Source organism: Aspergillus vadensis, assembly GCF_003184925.1.
Source record: "Aspergillus vadensis CBS 113365 unplaced genomic scaffold BO88scaffold_17, whole genome shotgun sequence".
In the NCBI taxonomy this organism is placed as follows: Eukaryota; Fungi; Ascomycota; class Eurotiomycetes; order Eurotiales; family Aspergillaceae; genus Aspergillus; species Aspergillus vadensis.
This window is the reverse complement of record NW_020292055.1, coordinates 729,808-753,795: the sequence shown is the minus strand read 5'-3', so window position 1 is coordinate 753,795 and position 23,988 is coordinate 729,808. Positions and strand designations below refer to the sequence as shown.

The 23,988-nt window shown below is 50.0% G+C and overlaps 7 protein-coding genes across 7 annotated transcripts; 4 read left to right on the top strand and 3 right to left on the bottom strand.

The window, feature by feature from the left end:
• Nucleotides 1-277: 277 nt before the first annotated feature.
• BO88DRAFT_344157 (uncharacterized protein) lies at nucleotides 278-1,681 on the top strand (the record flags this gene model as incomplete). Its single annotated transcript, XM_025703222.1, has 6 exons — nucleotides 278-451; nucleotides 505-541; nucleotides 595-815; nucleotides 868-1,091; nucleotides 1,143-1,270; nucleotides 1,329-1,681. 6 exons carry the CDS (start codon nucleotides 278-280, stop codon nucleotides 1,679-1,681), a joined length of 1,137 nt encoding a protein of 378 aa, XP_025561276.1.
• A 2,149-nt stretch (nucleotides 1,682-3,830) lies between these two features.
• BO88DRAFT_466140 (class V chitinase Chi100) lies at nucleotides 3,831-7,852 on the bottom strand (the record flags this gene model as incomplete). The annotated part of the gene is made up of 4 exons (XM_025711458.1): nucleotides 3,831-6,200; nucleotides 6,264-6,303; nucleotides 6,361-6,517; nucleotides 6,586-7,852. 4 exons carry the CDS (start codon nucleotides 7,850-7,852, stop codon nucleotides 3,831-3,833), a joined length of 3,834 nt encoding a protein of 1,277 aa, XP_025561275.1.
• Nucleotides 7,853-8,856: 1,004 nt separating this feature from the next.
• BO88DRAFT_369143 (uncharacterized protein) lies at nucleotides 8,857-10,057 on the top strand. Its single transcript, XM_025704135.1, has 2 exons — nucleotides 8,857-9,418; nucleotides 9,491-10,057. The coding sequence occupies exons 1-2, from the start codon at nucleotides 8,988-8,990 to the stop codon at nucleotides 9,948-9,950; spliced, it is 891 nt and encodes a 296-aa protein (XP_025561274.1). The 5' UTR covers nucleotides 8,857-8,987; the 3' UTR covers nucleotides 9,951-10,057.
• Nucleotides 10,058-11,906: 1,849 nt separating this feature from the next.
• On the top strand, nucleotides 11,907-13,619 carry BO88DRAFT_416965 (uncharacterized protein; the record flags this gene model as incomplete). Its single annotated transcript, XM_025708279.1, has 1 exon — nucleotides 11,907-13,619. One exon carries the CDS (start codon nucleotides 11,907-11,909, stop codon nucleotides 13,617-13,619), a length of 1,713 nt encoding a protein of 570 aa, XP_025561273.1.
• A 1,461-nt stretch (nucleotides 13,620-15,080) lies between these two features.
• On the bottom strand, nucleotides 15,081-16,870 carry BO88DRAFT_466136 (sugar porter family MFS transporter; the record flags this gene model as incomplete). The annotated part of the gene is made up of 4 exons (XM_025711457.1): nucleotides 15,081-16,036; nucleotides 16,105-16,554; nucleotides 16,632-16,671; nucleotides 16,823-16,870. 4 exons carry the CDS (start codon nucleotides 16,868-16,870, stop codon nucleotides 15,081-15,083), a joined length of 1,494 nt encoding a protein of 497 aa, XP_025561272.1.
• A 487-nt stretch (nucleotides 16,871-17,357) lies between these two features.
• BO88DRAFT_344268 (alpha-L-rhamnosidase) lies at nucleotides 17,358-20,105 on the bottom strand (the record flags this gene model as incomplete). The annotated part of the gene is made up of 1 exon (XM_025703225.1): nucleotides 17,358-20,105. One exon carries the CDS (start codon nucleotides 20,103-20,105, stop codon nucleotides 17,358-17,360), a length of 2,748 nt encoding a protein of 915 aa, XP_025561271.1.
• A 2,117-nt stretch (nucleotides 20,106-22,222) lies between these two features.
• BO88DRAFT_427206 (cytochrome P450) lies at nucleotides 22,223-23,983 on the top strand (the record flags this gene model as incomplete). The annotated part of the gene is made up of 3 exons (XM_025708964.1): nucleotides 22,223-22,345; nucleotides 22,495-23,324; nucleotides 23,380-23,983. 3 exons carry the CDS (start codon nucleotides 22,223-22,225, stop codon nucleotides 23,981-23,983), a joined length of 1,557 nt encoding a protein of 518 aa, XP_025561270.1.
• Nucleotides 23,984-23,988: the final 5 nt, after the last annotated feature.

Below are 23,988 nucleotides of genomic sequence, written 5' to 3'. Positions count from 1 at the left end.
CGACTTGGTATCAATCGACTGTTGGTTTTTTAAAAGTACCTTTCCAATACTTTGGCCCCAGTCCCAGTTGCGACATGTGAAGGGGCGGAAACGGAAAGCAGTGGCCCACCTGTCTGTTCACTGAACTTTATATTAGATTGTCTCAATACTCAGAACACATACTAAAGGATCCTTCTCACTGTATGCACTATCTACACTTTCGTCTCCACGGGGAGGATTTGAGATCTTGCAGGAATACCTGTGTGCTCATAACAAACTCACACCCCCTGTAATTATCATGTCTCAATCTATGCCCTCTGCAGACCTTTCCGAGTCCCGGCAACCTAATTTGTATGCCTCCTCGACAATACCTTTCTTCATCGCCGTTCTCTGTGTCAGCCTTCGATTCTGGTGTCGCTGGAAAAATACTGCGGGCTTATGGCTTGACGACTGGCTGATATTAGCCTCATTGGTACGTACTGTACACTTCTGCTGCCGATAAGTGTCTCTAACATGGTTGATTAGGCTTGCGGCACTGGCCTCACAGCTTCATTACTGTGGTGTAAGACGAGATCCGATTAGCTTCATGGATGTGTTGAATGTTAACAGATGTAGGGATACCTCGTGCTCTGGGGAGGCATATTCAAACGTTCGGACCAAACGCGACGGAGGACGCATATATCGGGCTATTTTCCTGTGAACTCACTTACACGGGCGTCATTGTCCTTGTCAAGTTCTCTATCCTCGCCCTGTACTGGCGTCTATTCAACAGGGCCAACATCAAGATCCCCATTAGCATACTTGCCACTCTGGTCTGCATGTGGGGTATTGCTGTAGTAAGTGTTGTAACTTTGCCCCCAAGAAGACCATTAATACTCACAATTGCAGTTTTTGCTCACCTTGCTGCAATGTATACCCACTCGAGGATTATGGGATCAATCAATTGATGCCTCCTGCAATGTTGACAGCCAAAAATTCCTGTTTGCGATCTCAATTCCCAACATCATAATCGATGTTACGCTTCTCGTACTTCCTGTGCCTTACATCATGAAGCTCAACACCTCGAGAAGCCATAAGAAGGCTATCATGTCAATGTTTCTTTTGGGCAGTTTGTATGTGGACCTCACATTCTGAATGTTGCCAATAATCAGCTGACCAGACAGTGTGTGCATCGCCTCAATAATGCGGCTGGTTTCAGTGATGACCCAAGGTACTGATGCGGACGTCAGTTGGAACTGGGTCAATCAAGCCATATGGGCCAACATCGAGGCTGACCTGGCAATTGTCTCGGGTAAGTAATATGACCCCCTTAAAAAACTTGATGGCTCCAGATATTGACTGCATCAAAGCTTGCCTCCCAACTTTGCGTCCTGTATGGGTCGCAGTTCGACGAAGCCTCATTGGTACCCAAGCTACCAACCAATCGACTGACCCGTCCTCTTGGGCTACGCCACAAAAACGTGCTCAGGCTTCTTCGTGGGCCACGAAGATACTGAAATCGAGCTCCTACGACAATGAAGACACACAGCCCTTTTCAGCACTGGATAGTCATACGGAGGAAGGGGTGCACCGTTACTCGGCATTGGCTCAATCGCAAGCTAAAACGGCGGTCGCAATTCCATTGCCAACTCTCAATAAGGGACAGCCTCACGAGGAGGGTATCACGGTGAAGAGAGCTTGGGATGTTGAGTACAATCAATAGAACCACTAAAATGAACTGTAGAAGTACTGACCTAAAATGTGGAACTAAAAGGAGCAAAGAAGCTCGGGTAAAGCCTGTAAGCAATCTGTATGTATGTAAATACTCACCTACGCTCGGCTGAACACAGAGATCATTGATTAAGCATCAAAACGAGCAGCCAGTGGTGATTTCACGTTACAAACCCTCGCAATCATTCACTCAACTTGGCTCATGAGATTACCCAAACTGCTAGAGGTGTGTCAAAACACAAGGCTCTATCCGCCCACATCCACCTCTAGAACGTTGGGTCCAGCCATGGAACATGGGCGAAAGGCCAATTACTCGACCGGATCGTGATCAAGCGGAAGCAGTAATGCATTTCATCTCTACTCGCACGCAACGCCGCCTCCCATAAGCAGATGTGTACAGCATAGCTACTATTCAGGGAAGAGCAGTGCCAAAATACCATGACCTTGTTTAGTTTCCTGCTTCGCCCCCAAACCTATCTTAGTAGCCTAGGATATGGCATTGCAGGGGTCGCAGGTCACGGGATCTATCGGGTAGCCCAATCGGCTAAGGACTTGGATATTACATAATAGACCGTTGAAGAAAAAATGAAAGTAGTGTCAGTTGCAGGAGCCGGACTCGTCCGGGTTACCACCGCTGGGTAGGAAAACGCAGGTAGATGAGATACAAGAACCTCAGCTATCTATAAGTAAGCCCTTCATTTTTCAGTCATTCCATTCCTCCTGATTTGGACGAGGCCGGTTATCCAACAAGGTGAATTACTGCAGACCGGCTGCATAGTGGTGTCTGTAGTATTTGCAGCAAAGACTATTTCAGGAAGGACTTTGCGGCGCATTTATCTACAAACGTAATCAAGCTACCTCCTTCTGGATGTTTCCTGGGTATTCTGTAGATAGCTGCGGGTGATGATGGACTTGCGTTTGTTGGTGTTTCATTCACCGGAGTTGCCTATATATATATATATATATATGTACATGGTGCATTCATGTTAGAATATACGATGAAGGAACACGACATCTACACAAATCTACGGAACAGAGAGCATCAAAGTTCAAAGTGGGACGTGCTGTGGACCACAATTCTTGGATATTCGAAAATAGCAGGGCTGACGCGCTTTATGGGTGCGCATAGAGATTGTGACGCTTTTAATATGGTAACAACCACTGAGCTTAATAATATCAAAAGTGAAAAGTTCATCGTGTTTGGACACTACAGCGATTCATCCTTCATCCTGATCAGCTATATAGCTGGCCCCTGGGCGTTGATGGCCTTTCTCCGTCAGACAGGCATTGGGTGTGAGGCAGGGGTTGAGTGTGCACTGGTAAATGATCACTCTTTAAGTTCGCCCTGCTGGCGCTACTAACTGGTTTTCCCAGAATGGTGCCCTCAAGAGACCACATTACCCAGGACTTCATGGTAATGAACTCTGGACAGAGAGGTTTGTAAGGCATGCCCAGTTCACACAGACTATGGAGTCCGCACCAGTCATAGAAACTACCTAGGACTTCAAGGAACCTCTGTACTAGACTCCGGTCTCGCGAGAAGATATACCTCCGGGAAATCCTCCGGCATACATACAACGCTTCTGCGGACCTCGTAGATCTGCAATAACAAGCACTGATTCATCAGTATTTAACTTCATTAGATAACACCAGGCCCCATGGGTAGGCAACCCCGCCAGACCAAGCTATCAAAGAAAAACCCCCGTTCAAAGGTGCCAGCATGTTGACAATCTTAGTAGGATAAGTCTTGCATAGCAGTCCATTGTCACCCTATTCTAGATAACCCCAACTGTACTGATTAGCATTATAATATGGACTATCTTTAAGAGAAAGTAAACCTTTCCCTGTTATTCCCCTGAGAGAGATACTATTGACCAAAAGGAAACTGACGCCATCTACTGCGAACACATTTGACATTGGATAAACGATCACGCCATGTTTCTAGTTCGTCATCTCTAGTGCCCTGAATGCTGGCTTCAGTCAACCGGCTATAGCATGGCAGATCAGAACCAGCATTGTGAGGCTCACTTGCGTACTGTCGTCGGAAATTATTAACGTCAATCAATAACAAAAATATGCGTGGACGAAAGCACAAGGCTCACATGTTACCGTTGTTGACTGATGACCTCTCCCCGACCTTTCTAACGGCAAAGTTGCTTCAACTTGTCAATCTGAGCCATCCCACCCTTGACTTCGTCTCCCAGCTTTGCAATATCCCCGGCATCCATAGCCCTTCTCGCTTTGGCAGCCTTCGCAAAAAGTGCCGGTGCCTCGAGCATATCTAGTATGCCCAGGCCACCTAAAAGAGCGAGGAATATTTCCCCAGCTCCCGCATCCTTCACACTCACGACGCTATAAATACCGAATCCGGCGTCACCGGCTGCACCGATGGCTCGTAGCGTAACTGCGACCGAGGTCAATTCAACAGAGTCGGCGAGCTCTCCGACGCCGGGAATGAGGAGGAGGAAAGCAGTAACGAAGAGCAGAATAGCTTCTTCGACCTGTTCCTTGTGATATTCCTCGCCGATGCTTTCGACGCTCTTCATGCTTGCGATAGAGTTCGAGACCATGAGGACGAGGAGGGATGCGCCGTCCACGACATCAATGGTGTCGCCGAGGTACAGGTCGCTGTCTGCCAGTGTGGCAATGGTGGTAGATTGTTCCTCGAACGTCGTGATATTGGGGAGCCGAGCCGAGATGATGTCCCTGGGATTACTGACGGTGAAATCTGGCGGGAGGGTCGGCATGCCAATGTTCCTGCTGCCGCTGCATATCATCGGCTGTGAAGGGTCTGGACTACTGACGCATTGCGATGCATCAATCTCCCACACGAGCTGGTCTGGTGAAATTCCTGTGGTGTCTTCAAGGTCCTCCAGAAACCCATCCTTGTCTGTCGCTGTCCAATAGAAGATAGCGTAACCTGTATCCTTTGGATTGGATGGGCACGAAGAGCTCACATTCTTGCCTTCCGGCTCTTCGCTCCGCGGGACCATACCCTGAGAGGTACATTCGAAGTAATTCGAGGCATTGGCCTTCAAGAACGCCTGAAGAGACCGCGGGAACTGCTCCCTGACCGCATCCTGATACCAGCCGAATTTCTTGTCGTAGTCCGTTTTCATGACGTCGTGGTACGCCGAGACTGACGAGGAGAGATTGCTCTTCAACGCTTGGATCAGATACAAATTCATGCATTCCGGATCGATTGAATCGGCAGAGGCTTCGACATCGTCCAGACTGGTGAAGGCTTGATCGCAGTTGGGCAGGGTCAGTGGAGGCAGCACTGTGCCGTCTGGGAGCTCAGCGACAAATTCAGTCAGGTCAATCGCCCAGAGACTTGTTCCAAGGACGGTTCTGTTGTACCACCATTCGGTAATCCTGTTGTTTCTCTCGTTGTCGTCCGTGTAGGCCACCCATGTGCCGTTTGCCGAGTAGGAGATCGTGGATCGGCTAACGTGGTCGAAGTACGTGGTGATATTCTGATCACCTTGCAGCCAGTCGTTGATCTCTGCGTTTGCAATGTAACCCGGGGTCTGCGTGCATTCTCCAGGCATAGCCGCTGACTCTGGCCCCTTGAACTTGCACTCCGGTCCATAGCAGGATGGGTCAACCATTCCAAAGGACCGGCCGTAGCTCGCCAGACCTGCGACGATCTTGCTGTTGGGCACCCCGGCCTTGGTGATCATCGATAAAGAGTTGACAATCTCCGTGTAGTTGACGTGTGACCGGAGACAGCCACCGCCATCACAACCATCAACCGACCAAGCATTGTCCCAGTCCCACTGGCCGTGCAGGTCGTAGGTCATGTACACGATGTAGTCAACTACGGACGAGATATTCGCAATCGGGAAACCTTTGAGGTACCAGTAAGAGGCAGGAGCTGCGATGGAGAGTGTCTTCTCAGAGGAGAGTTTATCCCGAACCTCTTTCAAAAATTGAAGGTATCGATCACCATCACCGGGATCGCCTGCGGGAATGCCAGGGATATCAGGGGCCCCTGGATACTCCCAATCAAAGTCCAGTCCGTCGAGGTCATTATCATCAGCGAACTTTGCGACATTTGATGCAAACAATGAACGCTGTTCATCGGTGACACCCTTACGGAAAATGGCGTAGGAGTCCAAATCCGTGGAAAATGACCATCCACCAAACGACAACACCTTTGGCTTTTTGCCTGCGGATTTAAACTTTCTGAACTGTTCGAACTCACTTTGAACGCTGGAAACGTCCACCTCGAATGATTCAGTGATGTTGGCGAACGCAAAATGGATATGATCCCAAGCTTGCGAAAATGTTGATGAATGGCTTCCTTGTTGACCCCCCCATTGAACTGTGTTATTGATAGCTGTCACATCCAGGTTCAAGCATGGTCGGCTGTTCTGAAACGCTTCATAGTAACCAACTAGCACAGGATGGTCATCGAAGCCATTCCCGTCAAAAACGATGTCAGTACCGCAGTTTGAAATACACCCATTGGTGCCGTCCTTTGCCGTTCCAGGTGCGTCAGTAGTAGACTGCTCGACTTGTCATTATGGCTCAACGAAGACAGTAAACATGAAGCAAAGTGAGACACGTACGCTTGTTTTTGTGCAAAACTCCGCAGTAGTACCGCATTGTCTATCAAGAAACACCGGTGTCAGATGAAATGATGAAAAGGAAGGCACAAGTACTTACCCCCAAATATCACAGCACGCATTGAGAGGGCAAGGATTCAGGCTTTCGATATCATCCCAATTATCCGGTCTCTTAGTCCCAGGTTTCTGTGGACCGCATACGGCGTTCTTCAGAGTGGATGGCATTGGTGGGTCTCCCTTGCTGACACAAATATTTGCTGTTTCAGAAGGATATTTGAGTCCACTGATCGGTTCCACAAACGCAGGCTGGGCTTGTTATGCTTACCTCCAGCTTGAATGTTATCACATCCCGTCCACCCCCACGACTTCTTATTCCACTCCTCGATATCATCAACCGTGATACTCTTAGCAGCGGCGATCTTACTACACCCGTCGTTGTTCTGGACGTTATACGTTGCGCATGTCCCATCTGCATTCGGCTGGGGAGAATAGTCCGGAAGCGTACCGGCAGAGCAGCAAACATGCTGCCCAGCGAGCAAGGAAGAGCACAACGTGCTGCTCGGGTTGTATTTGGTGAAGTCGGCAGGAGATATCCCGCATCGGCTTGCGAGCTTGCTGCAACTGTCGCCGTCGTTGACTTGGATGGCGGTACATGTTGCTCGGCGGTGCTTTTCATGAAGCAGTCCCTTTCCGTGTGAATGCTTATGGGCACGTCGGTGTACGCTAGTGCCGTTGCCACCGGGGATAGGACCGTCGTTCTGGCCCTCATCGACGACCTCACCCACTGAGATCGTGGAGGTTGAACTCCCGCTGTATCCAGAAACACATTTCCCTGTATCCCACGCCGCAAGGGCCTCTCGCACGGCGCTCAGGGCTCGCGAAGAATCTGGGCTTGCTTCAGCGATAACACCAAGCGTGTAAGCTGCCGCACGGTCACTCTCGCAGACCTGCATCATGACACCGGATTTGTTTAGTTCTCCCTGTTGGATCTTGTTCAGGAAGAGTCCTAGAATGCCGTCATTGTCGCTACCTTTCTGTATTTTGGAACCAACGAATGCTCCAAGGACAACCCCGTTCGAGTACCCAATGGCAATAGTGGCATTTTCGCTGGATGGGGCATTCAATTGCGACTGCACAAGCTGAGCTGCGTGCCCCGCGTGGGATGTATACCGGCTTGTTTCCTCCCCTCGCCACGCGGTCTCTACCTGAACATCTTTGTTCAAGTAGCGTGAAGAACTTGCATTTGGTGTACTCGCAACTTTGGCCTTCGAGGTAGCACTGCTGTACCCGTTGTTTGTTGTCGAACAGGCATACAGCGGCTGATGGGGATTGAGATTCGTAGTGCTATTTGGAAAGCCAACCATCAGGTTGAGGAGCATTGGTTCTTTGCACGACTTAAGGATTCGAAGGTTGGGGTAGAAGTCCCAGTCATTGGGGTTGGCACTGTCACATATTGACGGACAGGCGTTCCATTGGGTGGCAATGTAGGGGTCTGTCACGCGAACACTGGAATTGAAAGAAGCTGCTGCGGCCAGTGCAGCAACTTGAATCAAGATGCAGAGATATGATAACAGGGCCATGTTGCTTCCCATGAGACTTCAGTACATGCCGTGCGGCTGGAAGGTCTCCGATTGAGGGAACAGGAGTGGGAATACAAGAAAGAGGATATCCTCGGAGAGAAGCTGAGGATTGGAAGGCTGGGTGATTGCAGAGGGCCTATAAGTAATCCTTTCCGAGAGGAAAGAGCCTTGCGATATTTACAACGTGTGGAGAGGAAGCCAGGTTCTAGTCCTGCCATGACCATTGTCATGAGAGCGTTTAGCAGATAATTACTAGTAACGAACTAGATGCTAGATACTAGGACGGACCTCCGCGAAGCTAAACGATACACCATAGATTGGGACACGGGACATGTCTTACTACGTCGTGGTAGTTGAGATACTGGTTACTCTCGTCTCAAGTGACCTTGTATGATACGACTTGCCCACTAGTAAGCCGACGTCTCGCCCTATTTTGAAAATTGGACCCTACTAGACCCCTGCCTAAGCTCGTCGGAAATGAAGTTCTTGGCAGTGTCTGGCGGGCGTCGCCAATCGTTCCGCGGTTCGGCTGCCTGCTCCACCACCGCTAACTCACAAACGACGGGTGATGGTCCCTTGGCGATGGCTTACCAGGGCACGGGCTGATTTTCTAGCGGCCCCTGCGTAGAAATGCTTACCTTAATGGGCAACGGATCACGGTGGGTACCTGAGACATGAACAGGAAGAGGACTCACGAACCTCATTCCAACCGAGCCTTCGCCAACGGAACATGTGAGATGCGTACGTACTTTACACGGTACCCCTGGGGCCGTGGAACTACTCTATGCACATTCCAAATCCGGATAAAGCAGACGGAGTGACTGTGAGACATTCCTTCCGTCTCTGTCCCTCACTAGCACTAGTTAGTAGCATCTAGTTCGTAGTATCTGGTATTCCCTCCCATGAGCTTTCTCATGGGAGGACTAGTTATCGCACCCCTTCCTCGCTAGTTGATGCCGCAGGCACTTGCTAAGATGGGATAGTCTGGGGATGATTAGGGGAGTATCATCTCGGACAAGGCCTTCCGTACTCTTTCTCTCCTGCAAAGCGTATTGTCTCTTCGTTTTAAGAGAGGGAACACGGTTCTATTCTTGACAATCGTTTTTTCTTTCCTTCGCAGGGCCCTCCGCACTTTCTTACCATCACCATGAAGTTGCCTCTTTTTCTGATTCTCACTGTCTGTGTGTCGAAAGCAGTCGCTTTCGGTCTCTATGGCTGCTACGAGCGACTCCTGTACTGGCAGGCTTACCAGATGGACAGCGGATCCAAGAAGAAACGGATCGCGCCGGCCTGCTCCCGAGATGCAAAGACCGCTCAGGTCGTCGGGCCCGTCACTGGAGGGCGCTGCAACCTCCGTCAATTCCTTTATTACATCACGGAAAACGAGGTGGAAAAGGGAATCATCGCAGACAAGAACAAACTCAAGGACGCGGACCTGGAGAAAGAAAAATCCGCTCTGGATGAGGTGGCTTCAGCGATGTACAAGGCTAAGGTTGGGAGGACTTACAACCCGGGGCGGATCTATCAGGGTCTGGAGGCGAATTCAGGCATTCATGAACTTATTGGGAACATTGCCGCGTAAGTTTCTCGTCTGTCACATGCCCTTTCCACTGCAACATTCAACTTTGGAGTGCTGAACGCAAGTAACAGGTTCATTGAGCAGAAAGGCTGGTTAGAAGAGGAAAACGGAAAGCCGAGCCAAACATTATTTGATCAGGCCGAAAAGGCCCGCAGCAGAGTTGAATTCGGGCGAAAGGCCAGCGGCGCCCGGGATGTAGGAGCCGAGATTCGGAAACGCTACGATCGAGAGGTTTGGGACAAGCAGCCAAAGAATAAGAACGGCGAGATCGACAAGGAAGCCCCGCTGGTCGACGAGGGGCTGGTCAAGGAGAAATTGGCGATTCCTGAGGGAGGGGTTGAGGGATGGCCTACTTGCGACCTGGAAGTTGCCAAAAACTCGGTCAATGCCGCAGAGGCCGCCGCGGGCAGGGGACCAATGAAGTTGAATAAGGATTTCATCGGCCCTTGGAGAGATAGGGAGACAGCGCACGTGTTGAACATTGACGCAGCGAAAGACGCAAAGCTCAAAATCAACAGTTGTTCGGCATGAAGGGAAGGAGAGTCCTGTACTGTAGGGGTTCTGAGGCGGCCATTCCCCTGTCATGCTCTGCCATTATTACTTGCAGCATAACACGCATTACATTCCAAATGACCCGGCCTTATCAGATCTATGCTTCTTTTTTCACCGGAAGGAATCAAATCTGTTTGCCCAGTTTGGCAATTGTTGTGTAGATTAAACCGTATCCTGAAGCATACCACCGAGCCCAGAACATCCAGTTTTGGACTGCCAGGTCATGTACGTAGTTTCCCACAGAACCAACTTAGATTAGAATCAGATATGAACCGCTACAGTCCGCTACCTGTACAATATTCCCTTGGTATTCAAGAAGAGCCATCAAAGCTTTCGATAGCTCTAGCCAACAATCTATTGTCAATACGGCCTAGGGGAGTATCATCGGTATGTTTGATTGTTGGCGGAAAGCCTGGTAAATCGCCTGGGTACGGGAATCTAAGTGCTCGACCAGAAGACCATAAGTTCGGTATCAGATGGTGTTAACGGGTGAAACCCGTTCTAGCGAGTCGGAAGGTCAAACTGCATTCCATCATGGTCTACGTAAAAGACCGTAGTGATGGAATGCTTCATGGACTGAAGATGCTGAGGACCGGGCAATTGTCCGGCCAAGGTTTTGAAAGTATCAGGCAGATGTCCACACATGTTCTAAGAGGCAGAGGTAGCGATTGGGTGCTCGTATTAGTTGCCTGGCGGAAACGATTCGCCTTCAATCTCATGAGGCCTGCTCGTGTGTGAGGATTTGACCATTGGCGATCTCACATTCACCTCCCAAGCTTATCGGTGGTGCGCGTTCTGAGTCAGTTGACTCAGAATTCTGGTTTTTGCCGAATAGCCGATCGGTAGGAATCCGGAGGCTTCACTGCCTGAAGCGGACTAGGACCCGACTCTGACATCGGGTCGCCCAAAGATCCGCTGAAGCTAATTCCATGGTGTGGAAGCAATTTGAACAGCCTTTTCGAGGGCGTCGCGGTGAAACCTTCTCACATTAGACCCCACAGGACGATCATTGATCATCTTCGAGGTTGCGCTGGGCTTATCTACAAGTCTTTCGAAGGCCCCATTGTCTATACGTAGTACTGAATGCCGCAACCCCATTCCCTCTGCATTCGAATAGCCTGACCCTCGAGTCACACTGGTTTGTGATGGCCTTCAACCCGACTTGAGAACATGGACCATGTGCCGCACCATTTGTCTGTCGGTCTTGACTCCGTGGCTTACTTTGGATTATGGTGGAACAAAAACCCCATGTGACATTCGGCACCTGACGGCAGTGGCAGTTCTTCTTGTACCGCATCTGCCGGGTTTTTCCTCGTTTTTTCAGCCTTTCCCATCGTGACTTAGAATCGAGGGACGATGTCAGCTTCAATTACCCAGCTTGAAATACCCCATTTGGCACTCAGAGGAGAACAATACTTCCAGTCTCTGCCGGCTTTCCTGGCAGTTCCAGTAGCGGCGGTTGACTGACGGGGCGAGGTGCTTGGGGTCGCCTCAAACTCAGATCGGTCGCATGTAGGGGTTTGATTAAGATTTTCATGGGCCTAAGACGCCGTTCATCCTTCGTCTTGGTAGCGAGTTTCATAGCTGAGTGCGTTGCACTTGTGGAGTAGTGGTGTGCCCTTTGTGTTTCCTAGTCCAGCCCAGTCCCTGAAAAGGAAAACCTCGCAGTGGAGCAAGACCCCTAAACTATCATTCTCCGTAGTTACTCCGTAGTTCTTTGTATCTTGTTCGATCAGCACATCTTGTTGGTCCTGCCGGGTTTACGGGGTTAGCCCCGGCCCCACTTGCACTGATACGATCAGCCCGTACCGTTCGCGGTAATGGGTGGTTTTATTTACAGGATGGGAGATGCCCGCCATTTGCCAGTCCAACAGGCTTCTTGCGCTTCTCTCCCAACAACTCCTTATTCCCCGCCTCTACTTATTTCCAAACACCATGGATCTGCTATTTGATTTGTCCCCAGACGAGCAGGAAGAAGAAGATAAACTGAGAGTCGGGAAATACGACGAAGAAGATTGCAAAGCTGCCATCCAGGGGATCGGAATTCCAAAGACTTTCGACGAGGAGGTTCATCGACTGAGCACCATTCGCGGCATACGCCATCACTATGGCTTCGCCCAGGAGCTTCGGGGGACCATGCCGGAATTTACGCGTGCCTTGAACGCCCGGGATATTATGAGTGGTGTAATCCCGACCATGGCGTCGCCTGAGGAGGTGCCTTACTGTATCTGGTATCCAGATGTCCCGGCGGAGGAGACTCTGCGGGCTTTGGTGCGGCGATACCCGGACATGCTGTATCATGTCGCTCGGGCTTGTGCGGTTGCAGGTTACGCTACTTTGTACATGGAGCTTGATCCGGTTCCAGAGGTTCATATTGCCGAAGAGGCTGGCTACGCCAGCATGCAGAGGGGCAGCAGCGGCAGTCAACAGATCTATCAGCATATTATGTCTCAACGTGTGAAGTTTGAGATCATGAACGACTATACACGGACAGTCAACATCAATGCGCGTCAAATTGCATCTCTAAATGGGGATACTGCTGTATACGCGAGTCTTACTGCCAGAACCAAGGTCTATGGGCCGCGCGATTTCAAAAGTGATCCCCCGCCATGGAATGAATTCTGTCGCGATCCCCCTTACTTCAATATTACGGAAGACTGGGGCATAGATGACCATGACGACAAAGCCCCGGAGGCACCAGAGGATTATCTCCCATTAGTGTATAACCCTCTTCCTACAGACCTCCCCTTCATCAACAAGGACAAACTCATTTATGTTGCCGCATACAATGGAGAAATCGATCGTTACGCACGGCTGCGACGACCGCACATGCTTAAACATGAATGGGCCATGGTTGTACATGGTATCTACCACAATCCGATCTTTGCCAAGTGGTGGAGTACGCAGATCCCTGAGCACCCGCAAGATAAGCATGAGATTAATATTCGGCGCGCGATCAACGCCCGCCGGATCATGTCCAATGATCTGTCTTGGCTCACTCCCAATACTCCTGGAAAGCTATTGCCAGACCTCATCTGGTTTCCAAAAGTCGCCGACGTGACGACTTATGAGAAGCTCGCTCACAGGAGACCAGATATGTTTGAAGAATGTCTACGGGCCTGCATAGTGGCCGGGTATACCTATACGTGGGATGCTCTGCTGCGCGCTGCACCTGAACTCTTCAAGGAACAGTTCGCCCACGACTCCAGCAAGCGCGGTCCCAAACTAGAAGACCCCAAGCTGTGGTGGCTGACCAAACATGCTCGCCACGGGCTGTGGATGGAAGCCACCGCCTCCCCGAACAAGCACTTTCAAACCGACATTTTAGCAGCCGTACCTGACGCTGCTGAGAAGCTGGACGTAGCTCACCCCAATAGCGACTGGTGGGGCGATTATTTCGTGGCGAGTGAGCTTTACCTCCCACATCGGTCTCCGATCATCCGGCTGCATGACCCGGTCCAACCTGGGGCGCGTGACGAAGGTCCTTATGACGGAATGAATTGTGGCATTGGCGATGTCGACATTGCTTTGTTTCTCGGTGATGCCATCTCAATGGAGACCTGGAAAAGAGAAGTATTGGATGAAGGATTCACAACGGCCTATCTCGAGGATGTGTGGGACATGTTAGACACGAAGCAAAGTGATTAGTTGCTAAGCCGGGTAAAAATATACAGGTCAACAATATAAATCTACCGTGCACATGTTGAGAACCTCCCTTGTACAAGTCTTGTTTGTTTCGTTGTTTGTTCCATTCTTTACTCTGTTTTGGCGCCCTGCGGACCACGCTGGAGGTCCTAAAGCTCCTAACAATTCGCATAACCGCCTACTGACCTTTTAGCTAAGTTGAAGACCATTGTCCTCATACTCAATAGGATTAGATGAGTAGTTTTGGAATCTACTTCTAAAAGAGCTTTAGGTATAAATCCTCCGGAAGCGATACTGCTCGCCTATCCGGTGGAACACTAGGATTCTGAGTTTGATGACTCAAATAATAGGTGCATATAAGATCGTCAGTATGCCCACAGTTAGAAACACTTGGCTGGTGCGGTGGTAGCGCTTTCCTTATTCAATTGCGAGCATCAGGGCTAGAACCTGAGTCACAGTGCGTCAGACTCAATCAGAAACGAGTTCTAGACCAAGTCTGACTCGTCTAAATGGCATGCATTTGGCTCTATGTAATACAGCCCTGCTAGGTCTGAAAAATCAATACTGGAGTTGGAAATAGCGGTGTTGTTGCTGCATCTGATGGCGAGCTTCGACTCGGCTCACGTGATGTTGATTGTCTGGTTTATTCTCGCCGATCGCTTATCTGACTTCTCTCCCCATGTTAGTTCGGTCTGGCAAACGATATGTCGCTGGCTGATCAGCAGACGGAGTAACTCAATTATTTTATCACTATTGAGCCAAATAACGCCAATACAATTAGATGTTTCAACGGCCGCGATACTAAAAGTCACGTGGATGTCACCGTAGGCAAAGATATATATTTAAGTCTCATATTGCACTAGGAGATATCACCATAACATATCAGGACTGAGACAAGATTGAACGATTGAACAAAGCACCGCAGAAAGAAAGTATTGGGGAGAGATTCTACTGTACCACCGAGCCAGATATTGCTTGTCAGAAACCAGGGTCACTGAGAATGTCAAACATGGAAGCCCGGGACGTGTTAGGGAACGTACGGAGCTCAGGTCCGAATCGCTTTGATGATTCATATATGAATCGAGCCCTATGTAGCTTCTCCCTTGGCGTCTAAAGCCACAGTAGCGCTACTTGGACGCTGGTATTCGTATATAAGGAACCATTAGATAGAGAACTATGCATTCGTGCCCATCGTGTTGCTTTTATGGGCTCCCTGTGAGGATGTGGACTATACAACAGGTTGACTCCGCTGCCTTCGAACCCGTGCTTCAGACAAGGCCAATAGAAGAACTCGAAGATTCAGAGGATCTGGAAACTGTCTCCGTGGGGACAGGGTGAAAGGTGCATTCAACAGCTGAACTCTTAATCATTGGTTGCTAGGCATCTCCCCCAGTGGCTGTATACTGAATAATGATAACATCGATACCCAAGTATCCTAACAGCCAACAGGCAACAACGTATGCCTTAGGGCGCGACGATGTGAGCATCCTCAATCATGGTTACTTGGGCTTTCTCCTTCCCCTTCATGTCTCCAGGCAACACCATCATATCCCCGAACAGCTCGTCCATCTGCTCGAGGGTCTTACCCTTGGTCTCAGGGAAGAAGAAGATATAGCAGATCATGGCGATGAGGTTAAATACGAAGAACACGTAAAAGTAACGGAAGCCAATGTTGGATAGCGCTGTAGGCGAGAATTGCGCGAACACCAGATTGACGGTCCAATTGGTGAAAGTGGTGATGGAATTGCCTTGGTTCCGAATATCCACGGGGAAGATCTCCGCCGGGTAGACCCAGGAGATGATACCAGGGGATGTATAAAACAGGCTGAAGACAAAGTTCATTGCGACCATTGCCCGTAGCTGATTGGTGTTCGTCTCGGTATAATGCTGGGACATGGCCGCATTGCACACCAGTGCTGCTGCCATACCCGCTGCTGAAACGATCAGGGGTCGGATGCGACCCACCCGCTCCAGGGCCCAGAGTCCGATGGTGCAATAGACGATCGATAGACCGCCGGAGATACCAATGATCATCAACGTTGTGCGCGTTTCGATACCCAGTGAGCTGTAGATACGCGTTCCATAATAGTTGATGACATTGATCCCTGACAATGGACCAAAGGCCTGTACACTGCAGCCGAGAATGAGGCGGCGGCGCCAGGAGCGTTTAGTGAGGATGGAAGTCCAAGTAATGGTGTTCTGTGCACGCTCTGCCTCAATGGTATCCCGGATCTCCTGATACTCGAGCTCGATGTACTGCGACTTTTCAGGGGTGCCATCACCATGTAGGCGGTGCAGTGTGGCTAATGCCTCTTCGTGGCGGTCTTGTTCCATCTGCCAGCGAGGTGATTCCTGGAGAAACCAAACACCGGCCATGAGAACAAGGCCAGGGACGCATTGAAATGCAAGTGGGAAGCGCCCTGTGAATGTAAGTCAGACTCTTGGTACAAATGCCGCACGGACATTCTGAAATCTGGATTGAACATACATTGGAAATCGGTATTGTTGAACGAACACCCGTACCCCAGCCACTGCGCAACGAGAGATCCCCAACTTAACATCCACTGCAACAGACCCGACATCATTCCGCGGGATGCAGCTTCGGCCATCTCGCCGGCGTACATGGGAACGGTGGCGGTCAGCATTCCCACGGCTACACCCGCAATGAACCGACCTATGATGAGCATGGTCATGTTGATCGCGCCGCCCTGCAGGGCACAGCCTACAATGGAGATGCAGGCACCGGCAAAGACGGACATTTTCCGTCCCAATCTATCGCCGGTGAAGATGTTAATGATGGTTCCTAGAATGGCACCGCCTTGAAAGGCAGATACTACACCTCCCGTCACCGTATCATTTGGGTTGTTAAAGTATTTGATAAACTCGGTTTGGCCGATCGTCGACGTAATGATACCACTGTCATATCCGAAAAGGAAGCCTATTCGTCCTCGACCAGAGTCATTAATATATGTTTATCAGCGCATCAAAGAACGATGGGAAAAAAAGAGTGACTACCTCCAATGGCCAAAAAGACAGCGGACAGTAAAGTTGATAGCTTGGCAATGTTAGTCGGAATGTCGGAAGGTCGCTCTTCAAATTCTTCAAAATTCCGACTAAAAGGTTGGTTGCACTGTCGAGCTATATACAAGGGATAACGCTATTGTCCGTTACATTGGCGCGTGACTCAGTGAGTATCCCTGGTCAACTCCAGCACAAAAGGCGGAGTTGTTGTATAGCCTGAAGCATGTCTTCATTGCCGCCGTAACGAACCGAAATCACAGATCCTGGGGTAAACGTGGAGATGGCTTCGGGAGGCTCTGACCCGAAAATGTCCCCAAGGAAACACAACAAAGACTATTAATACCGAAGTTGAGTCTGGCCAGCTCGTATTCATCATAATAGGCGCAATAACCTCTGGCCCATCCGGGGTGGTGAGCCCTAAGCGCGACGTGCCAGTTCAAACCCGGTTAAGCCGCCAGCTAAGGCCACAGACAAATCACCATGGACCTCGGATATCCCGAGCCCCAGCATGTTAACGGCTACACACTTATGTCCCGGATTGGTAGGCTTTTCCGGAGCCTTTGACTTGAACCTTATCTACTTTCATCTCCAGCCTATGGTGCGATGAGCTGGCTCGGTCATCATCCTACCGAGACAGCACGCGTCGAGCCATCTATCGTACGATCTTGCCATTTTAGAGATTGGTCACATTGCCTTAACCAATCCCAGCTTTCATTATCACTAGCATTCAATGATGGAGTACATGCCGTGGCTTAGGGTGACTTCCTTTCCCTTCACTGGCCGACTGTCTTCTCCATCCCGGAAACAGGTTGTAGACTTGCCGCTGCGGGGAAGCTTAACAATCGCGGTGGTACCAAATGGCACACGCACAGTCACAGTGGTCTGACTCTGCTTGTTGCGTCTAAACTCAATAGTAATCGTCCCGTAGGGACAGTCCACGCTGCCCTTGACATGATCGAATTCGGCATTGTAAGGCGGGTCTACCACGAAAGTACGATATGCCGGTCCCGTAGGCTTTAGACCCAAGACCGCTGCGTAGAACCATTCATAAATGGTTCCTAGCATGTCGTGGCATTTGCTACGGCACTCGTCTTGCCAGAATTCCAACAGCGTTGTTTCTCCACGCCGCAGAAACCGCATATAAGACGGGTGCTCTTCTTGACGGGCCATCTGCAACACCAAATCTGGTCGCTTTGCGTCAGCCAGGGTATTGAATAAGAACCGCAGCCCAATCTCTCCGGCGCGGATGCGCCCATCTGCTACATCATCCAAAAAGGCAGCCATCACATCCTTGCGATACTGTTCAGGGACCAGTCCAAATTGCAAAGCCATGGCTTGGGCGACTGCATCTCGGTCGCGGGTCGGGTAGTTGTCTAGTGAGGTATAGTAGGCGTACGGCCGAGACGCGTCGTCGGTGACGAGCAAGTGACGGTTGTACACGGCGTAGACCCGAGCGGCCCACTGTTCGAATTCTTCTGCCTTTTGCATTTCTCCCAGTTCACGAGCCATCATGGCGACGCACTGTAGGCACCGGTAGTATATCGCGGTTTCGATATTAGCTTGATTATTGCCAAAGGCAATTCCACGGCCCCAATCCCCAAGTCCATGTTCGATTAATCCGCCTCGGCGCTCTTTGCTGCGCATGTATTCCATGTACCGCACTGCCGCGGGGAACACCTTGGCGACGACATGTGTCGAACCGTAGTACTCTCTCAAAATGTCGGGCAGAAGACATATGGCACAACCCCAGGTGATAGTATCATGCAGCGGACCGCACATGTATCGGATCTCGGGCGCCATGGTGGGGACCAGCCCACTGGGCTCTTGAGCGTCCATGATATCGTCAAGGATCTTCGTATACAGAGCTTCCATATCGCGAATGTACTGCGTGGCTGGCGCCAGCAGATGCGTGACCTCCAGCCAGCCGAACTTTTCAATTTGGGGACAGTCAGTGTGGTAACTGAACAGATTGCTGCTGAAGGTCCAGGATAGGGCGTTTAGCAGTTGATTCACATCTTCCTTGTCGGTCTGCATCGTGCCCAGGCGGCGGGCAGCCGACGAGACATGGCGTCCCACAACTGATCGGATGACCGGACGGCCGTCACTGCCATCCAAGGAAACCCCTTCTACTTGGATATAGCGTGCGCTGGTGAAACTAAAGTCGGGTTCCCAGGTTTCAGGGGCGCCCGTGCCGGCCAGAAGAATACGAGAGAAGACGCCAGTCTCGAACTCCTTGAACAAGGGATCCGGCATCAACACTGTGCCATCTTCTTTGACCGTCTCGCTGTAACGGACAATAATCTCCGATCCTCTTGGTCCCTCAACCTCCATGTGCACCATCGTTGAGGCGTTCTGCCCCAGATCGTAGCAGACCATACCCAGACGCGGCTCTGTGACCTTCACTGGCTGGAAGGTCTCGTGCAATACCACAGGTGGCTGAGTTTGATAGTAGATATGACCACGAGGGCCAGTCAGCGGCTTCGCGAGGGCCCATTCAGCGTCATCGAAGTCTGGCGTGTCCCAGCCCGTTGGATACTGTCGCCGATCGTGGTTTTCAGATGCATAGATATTAGCCAGGCTGGTGGCGCTTTTATGGACGCGCCAGGATGGATCCGAAATCATCGTCGTGTGTGTGCCGTCGCCGTAGAAGAGGTGCAGCTCACCAAAAAAACAGAGCTCGTTGCCATAGCGCACATAGGTGTTGTCTTCGTACATGGGCCAGAAGAACCGATCATCCCCTTTGTCCCCCGCATAGAAACCATTGCCCAGGTGCGCGCCCAGCACATTGGCACCTGTCCGCAAATGGGCCGTCACATCGTAGGCCGTAAATTGCACGCGACGGTGGTAGTTGGTCCAGCCGGGGTCCAGAAGATGGTCTGACGCTGGGATTCCATTTACAGTCATGTTGAAATGTCCCAGGCCGGATGCAAACAGAATGGCACGATTTGGGGGCTGCCCCAAATCGAAGGCCTTGCGTAGATAGATCGGTTTGTCGCCACCGTCACCAATCCACACGGCTTTCCATCGATTCGCCTCGTCCTCGAACCACGAGCGGAAAATAAGACTGGTATGAGGCATATAGGTCTGGTTCATGCTATAAGGCGGTAGCAGATGAGATCGAGGGTAGGCTGTGAAGAAGTGACTGGCGGCGCAGTGATGGGGTCGCTGCGACTGATCCCAGACGGTCACTTTCCAGTAATAGCTGCAAGTCGACTGAAAGCCATTATCGGGTCTGCAGATGATGTTGCGTTGCTCATTGCTCATCACCCGGCCTGAATCCCAGGCCAGCTTAGCTTGATCGGTGGCATCTCCTTGCACAGCCGTCTCTTCGGTGCTCAGCACCACCCGGTACGCGAGCTGTGAGGCATGTTTCTCGTCGGTTTCAATCGTCCAATAAAAGCGGATCTCGTCCACATCAATTCCTAGTACCTCATGAAAGCCATGAAGTCCACATCGCGTAACCTGCATTTTGGGCCTATATACTGCTCATCAAAATGGCTGCCAGATGGTGCTGTTTCTTTCTTTCTCGCTGGGATACCCTAATTTTTGAGGGGAAGAGATGGGCTTCGTCTGTTAGCATCCGAGACACGTTGAGTGCCTCGCGTCAATAACATCCGAGACCGTGTAACTTCTACCATAGATTCTGACGATCTATCTATCTAGTAATTCCCTATATTATCGTCTTAGGCTTGGCAGTGCGTGGCGTCAACTATCGTAGGTGGGGTTCGAGTTAGGGTGCGCGGGGTATCGCCGCAACTGCCGTGTTTCCTTCCCGAGTCCGACTAATTGAATTGTCGCTCAACTACATGCAATTAGATCCCTCGTTTCACATCCTCCCCCACAGGGAACCGGCTTGCCGCCAAAGGGATCACACATATTCACCAAATGATTTGGTCTCTATCCCATATCAACTACATGTTGTGGGATTCAGTGTCCCAAATACCATCCTGGACGATAGGGCCTTCGGCTCCCGTCGGACATCCCGACTCTTGCCTGCCGACCCACAACACCAGAAACCGGAAGCAGGAACTTACTCACCCTTGCCCGGCTATCTCAGTACCCTTTTTAGGTCTGCATATCAAGATTAGGGTGTATTGCGCCTCAGGAACGTGAGCGTACAAGTATCGTCGTCATCTAGTGGCAAGCATACTTGGGATGTGTATACTTCATAATCTTGCTTGAGTCAGACCCAATTCCTGGTCTTGATTTCTGGCCCCATAAAATGCAGTCAATCATCAATTCACATCACATTGTCATCAAAGGTTCAATGATGTGAGCGTGGATGATGTAGATCCATTTGGAATTGGCACATAATCATGTTGACCTTGTCTGGGATGTCTTGCTACGTCATGAATTCCACCATCCCTTATCGATAGAGATCTTGACCTGTGACGGTCCAACTCTTGGTCTTGCCACCAGAAGTGTATGTCTGGAAATAACCATCGACGCTTAATTCCCTGTACAATCTGCACCAAGACAAACGTGGAGTCCTGGTTGTATGCTTCCCAGATTCTAGACTACTCTTACTGCCATCGAGCCACCTCCACCGCAGATAGGCTGCGACAGCGAAAGATAAATGCAGATTCTCAAGCCCATAATTTGGATGTGTTCTCCTACCGCCTATAATGTCAAGATAGAAGAGCCACGGGCATGTGATTGTTTGGGCGCTCTGGGGTTGTGATAAGGGAGACGTGAAAATTTGCATAATGTGGGATAAAGATAACATTGGTTAGTTAATAGGCAGTCGGTTTGGTACATCGTGATATATTTTATGCACGTGCTAGCATTTCCCTGTTCCTCCTGCTGATCGGGTGAGTATATAGTCAGACGGCATAATTCGGGGACTAAAAGGACAACTTGCAGGAAACACATACCGTTTCTAACATTTACAATAAATTCAACTCTCGTTTAAGGTACCAATCCAAATCAAGACATGTCCCTTCTAATCAACAGATTGAGTTTCCATCGTAAGCTCGACGTTCATTGCTGGGAAAGGGCACCGGGCCAATTGTAAATTAGGCATTTAACGTTGTTCCGCTAATAGAATATGTAAGCCTGTCCGTAATCGCCGTCTAAGGTATACGTAAGTTGGTTGTTGACGCGCCCTAACCAAAGAAGCAGCAAGGGTGAAGTAAGGGCGTTTGGTCGACTCATGACAGGAAGGGAAAATGACATACGGGGAGTCTATATGCCTACATGAATACTGTATGCGGTCAGTTCGCAGTTATACTCGACCTCCTCAAGGAATGTGAAAATGAGGTGTTATTATGCAAATTTGCTTCACCCAGTCTGTTCTCAAGATGCCGGGAGAGAGCGTTGGCGGGTGGCGGTGGGGTGTTGTATTGGGAAGGCTATGCAGAGGTCTATATGCGGGTTGTCGGAAAGAAGCAGTTAAGAAACGGTAGGTAAGGTCTTCTACCTTATTTAATGTCTGTGGAACATCGGTCAATTTGTACATCTCTATTGTCGTACCAAACGTGGTTGAAAGCAATATAAATATAGGCCACCTTCCATACTCTCTTGTGTAGTTTTTGAATATATCCACCCTATCATTCCATTCACTGGTTAGACAGAACTCCGACAAGATGCCAAAATACGAGACGAGGATTAAAGCGACTTTCTATGTTTGCTGTGTCTTTCTTTACGTCCTCGCCCGACATTTCGGGATTCTTACTAACAACCCATCATCACTTATCGGTACTATCATTGTGTCCTGGTCGACTTCCTTGCCTTTCGCTATTTGTATCACGACCCTTCTAAGAAGGCGCTATAGCACCTTCAACGATCTTCCGGGCCCGCAGGTTCGAGACAATACCGAAATACTCCCGCAATTCTTGGTTGAAGCTAACAGCTATAGTCTGCCAATTGGCTCTACGACCACGTGTTCGATATCTTTGACGAGCCTCTAGCGAACGCAGTCACTCATTGGATCAATGAGAGACCCTATCCGCATGGACTGATGCATTTCTTCGGCTTATTTGGCTCCGAGTACATAGTTCCTACGGACCAGGATGGTCTTGTCGAAGTACTCGCGACTCATTCATACGACTACGAAAAATCACGTGCCTTCCGGCGATATGCGAATCGGTTTTTTGGAGATAACCTCGTTTCTCAGGAACAGGAGATACACAAGGCAAACCGGAAAACCTTCTTGCCTGTCCTCAATCAAACGAACATCCATGTCATTCATCCACTCTTGACCGCCAAGTCGAGGCAGTTTAATGAGTATATCACTTCGTTATCAGATAACATCGCCGAAAGTGACACGCATGTCGAAAATAAAAAAGGTGCCGTTGTTTGCATTACAGACGCTGTATTCAGAGCCACAATGGATACTGCAGGTATGGTTGCATTGGGAATTGATCTGGAGACGATTAAGGGCAAAAACATCCCCCTATTCAAGGCAATGAAAACGTTGTTTACTAGCAATCGTCAGAAGAAGAAACGGTTTGTCCTACATAACTTACTGCCACGCTGGATAGACAGGTTAATTCCTTCCCACGAGGAAGGAGAAATGGATACCGCAAAATCTGTTCTTTTTACTGGCATCCGTTCGATGGTGCAAATAGGATTGGCGGAGACAGATAGAAAAGATGACCACCTCACTTACTTGTCCAACGTTTTCCAAATGGGGGCCCTCGAAAAGGACGAATACATAGGACAGATAAACGCCATCCTTGCTGCAGGGTAAATCTTTCCAGATCTCCTTCCACCTGTACGAGATCACTAAAACAAGAGGTAGTTTCGAAAGCTCGGGCGGCTCACTCTCTTTTGTGATCTACTGTCTTGCAGCCAATCAAGATGCTCAGCAGTTAGTACGCAAGGAAGTACTGCATAGCAAAGGTGAAAATGTGACACTTGATGAAGACGAATATGACCGTCTTCCTGTCTTGAACGCAATGGTCATGGAGTCACTGCGGCTTTTCCCCTCTTTTGGGCTCCTCCTTCGCAAGGCCATTCGCGACACGAACATCAAGGGACGTCATATTCCCCGTGGAACGAACATCGCAATCTGTCCGAAAGCTATAAACTGTGCTCGTCATATTTGGGGGGATGATGCCGAGATGTTCAACTTGGAACGGTGGATCGATCGATCCGATCCAGAGAATCCCAAGCAGGTGCCCACAGGAGGCGCTCCAAGTACTATCTCTATGCTTTCCTTCGGATATGGGACGCGAAGTTGTGTTGGGAGACACTTGGCCATGGCGCAAATCAAGCGCCAAATAGCATTGATTGTTGAACGCTTCCATGTGGAGACTGCAGATGATAAGTTTCCACACCCTTCGGGATTGTTTGCGGCAACACCACCACTGGACTTGCGTCTTCGATTCACCGAATTGAACTAATCGAT

Coding starts and splice junctions, on each gene's coding strand:
- BO88DRAFT_369143 (XM_025704135.1), top strand. CDS start 8,988: ATGAAGTTGCCTCTTTTTCTGATTCTCACTGTCTGTGTGTCGAAAGCA. Junction 9,419..9,490: donor CTTATTGGGAACATTGCCGC/GTAAGTTTCTCG, acceptor CGCAAGTAACAG/GTTCATTGAGCAGAAAGGCT.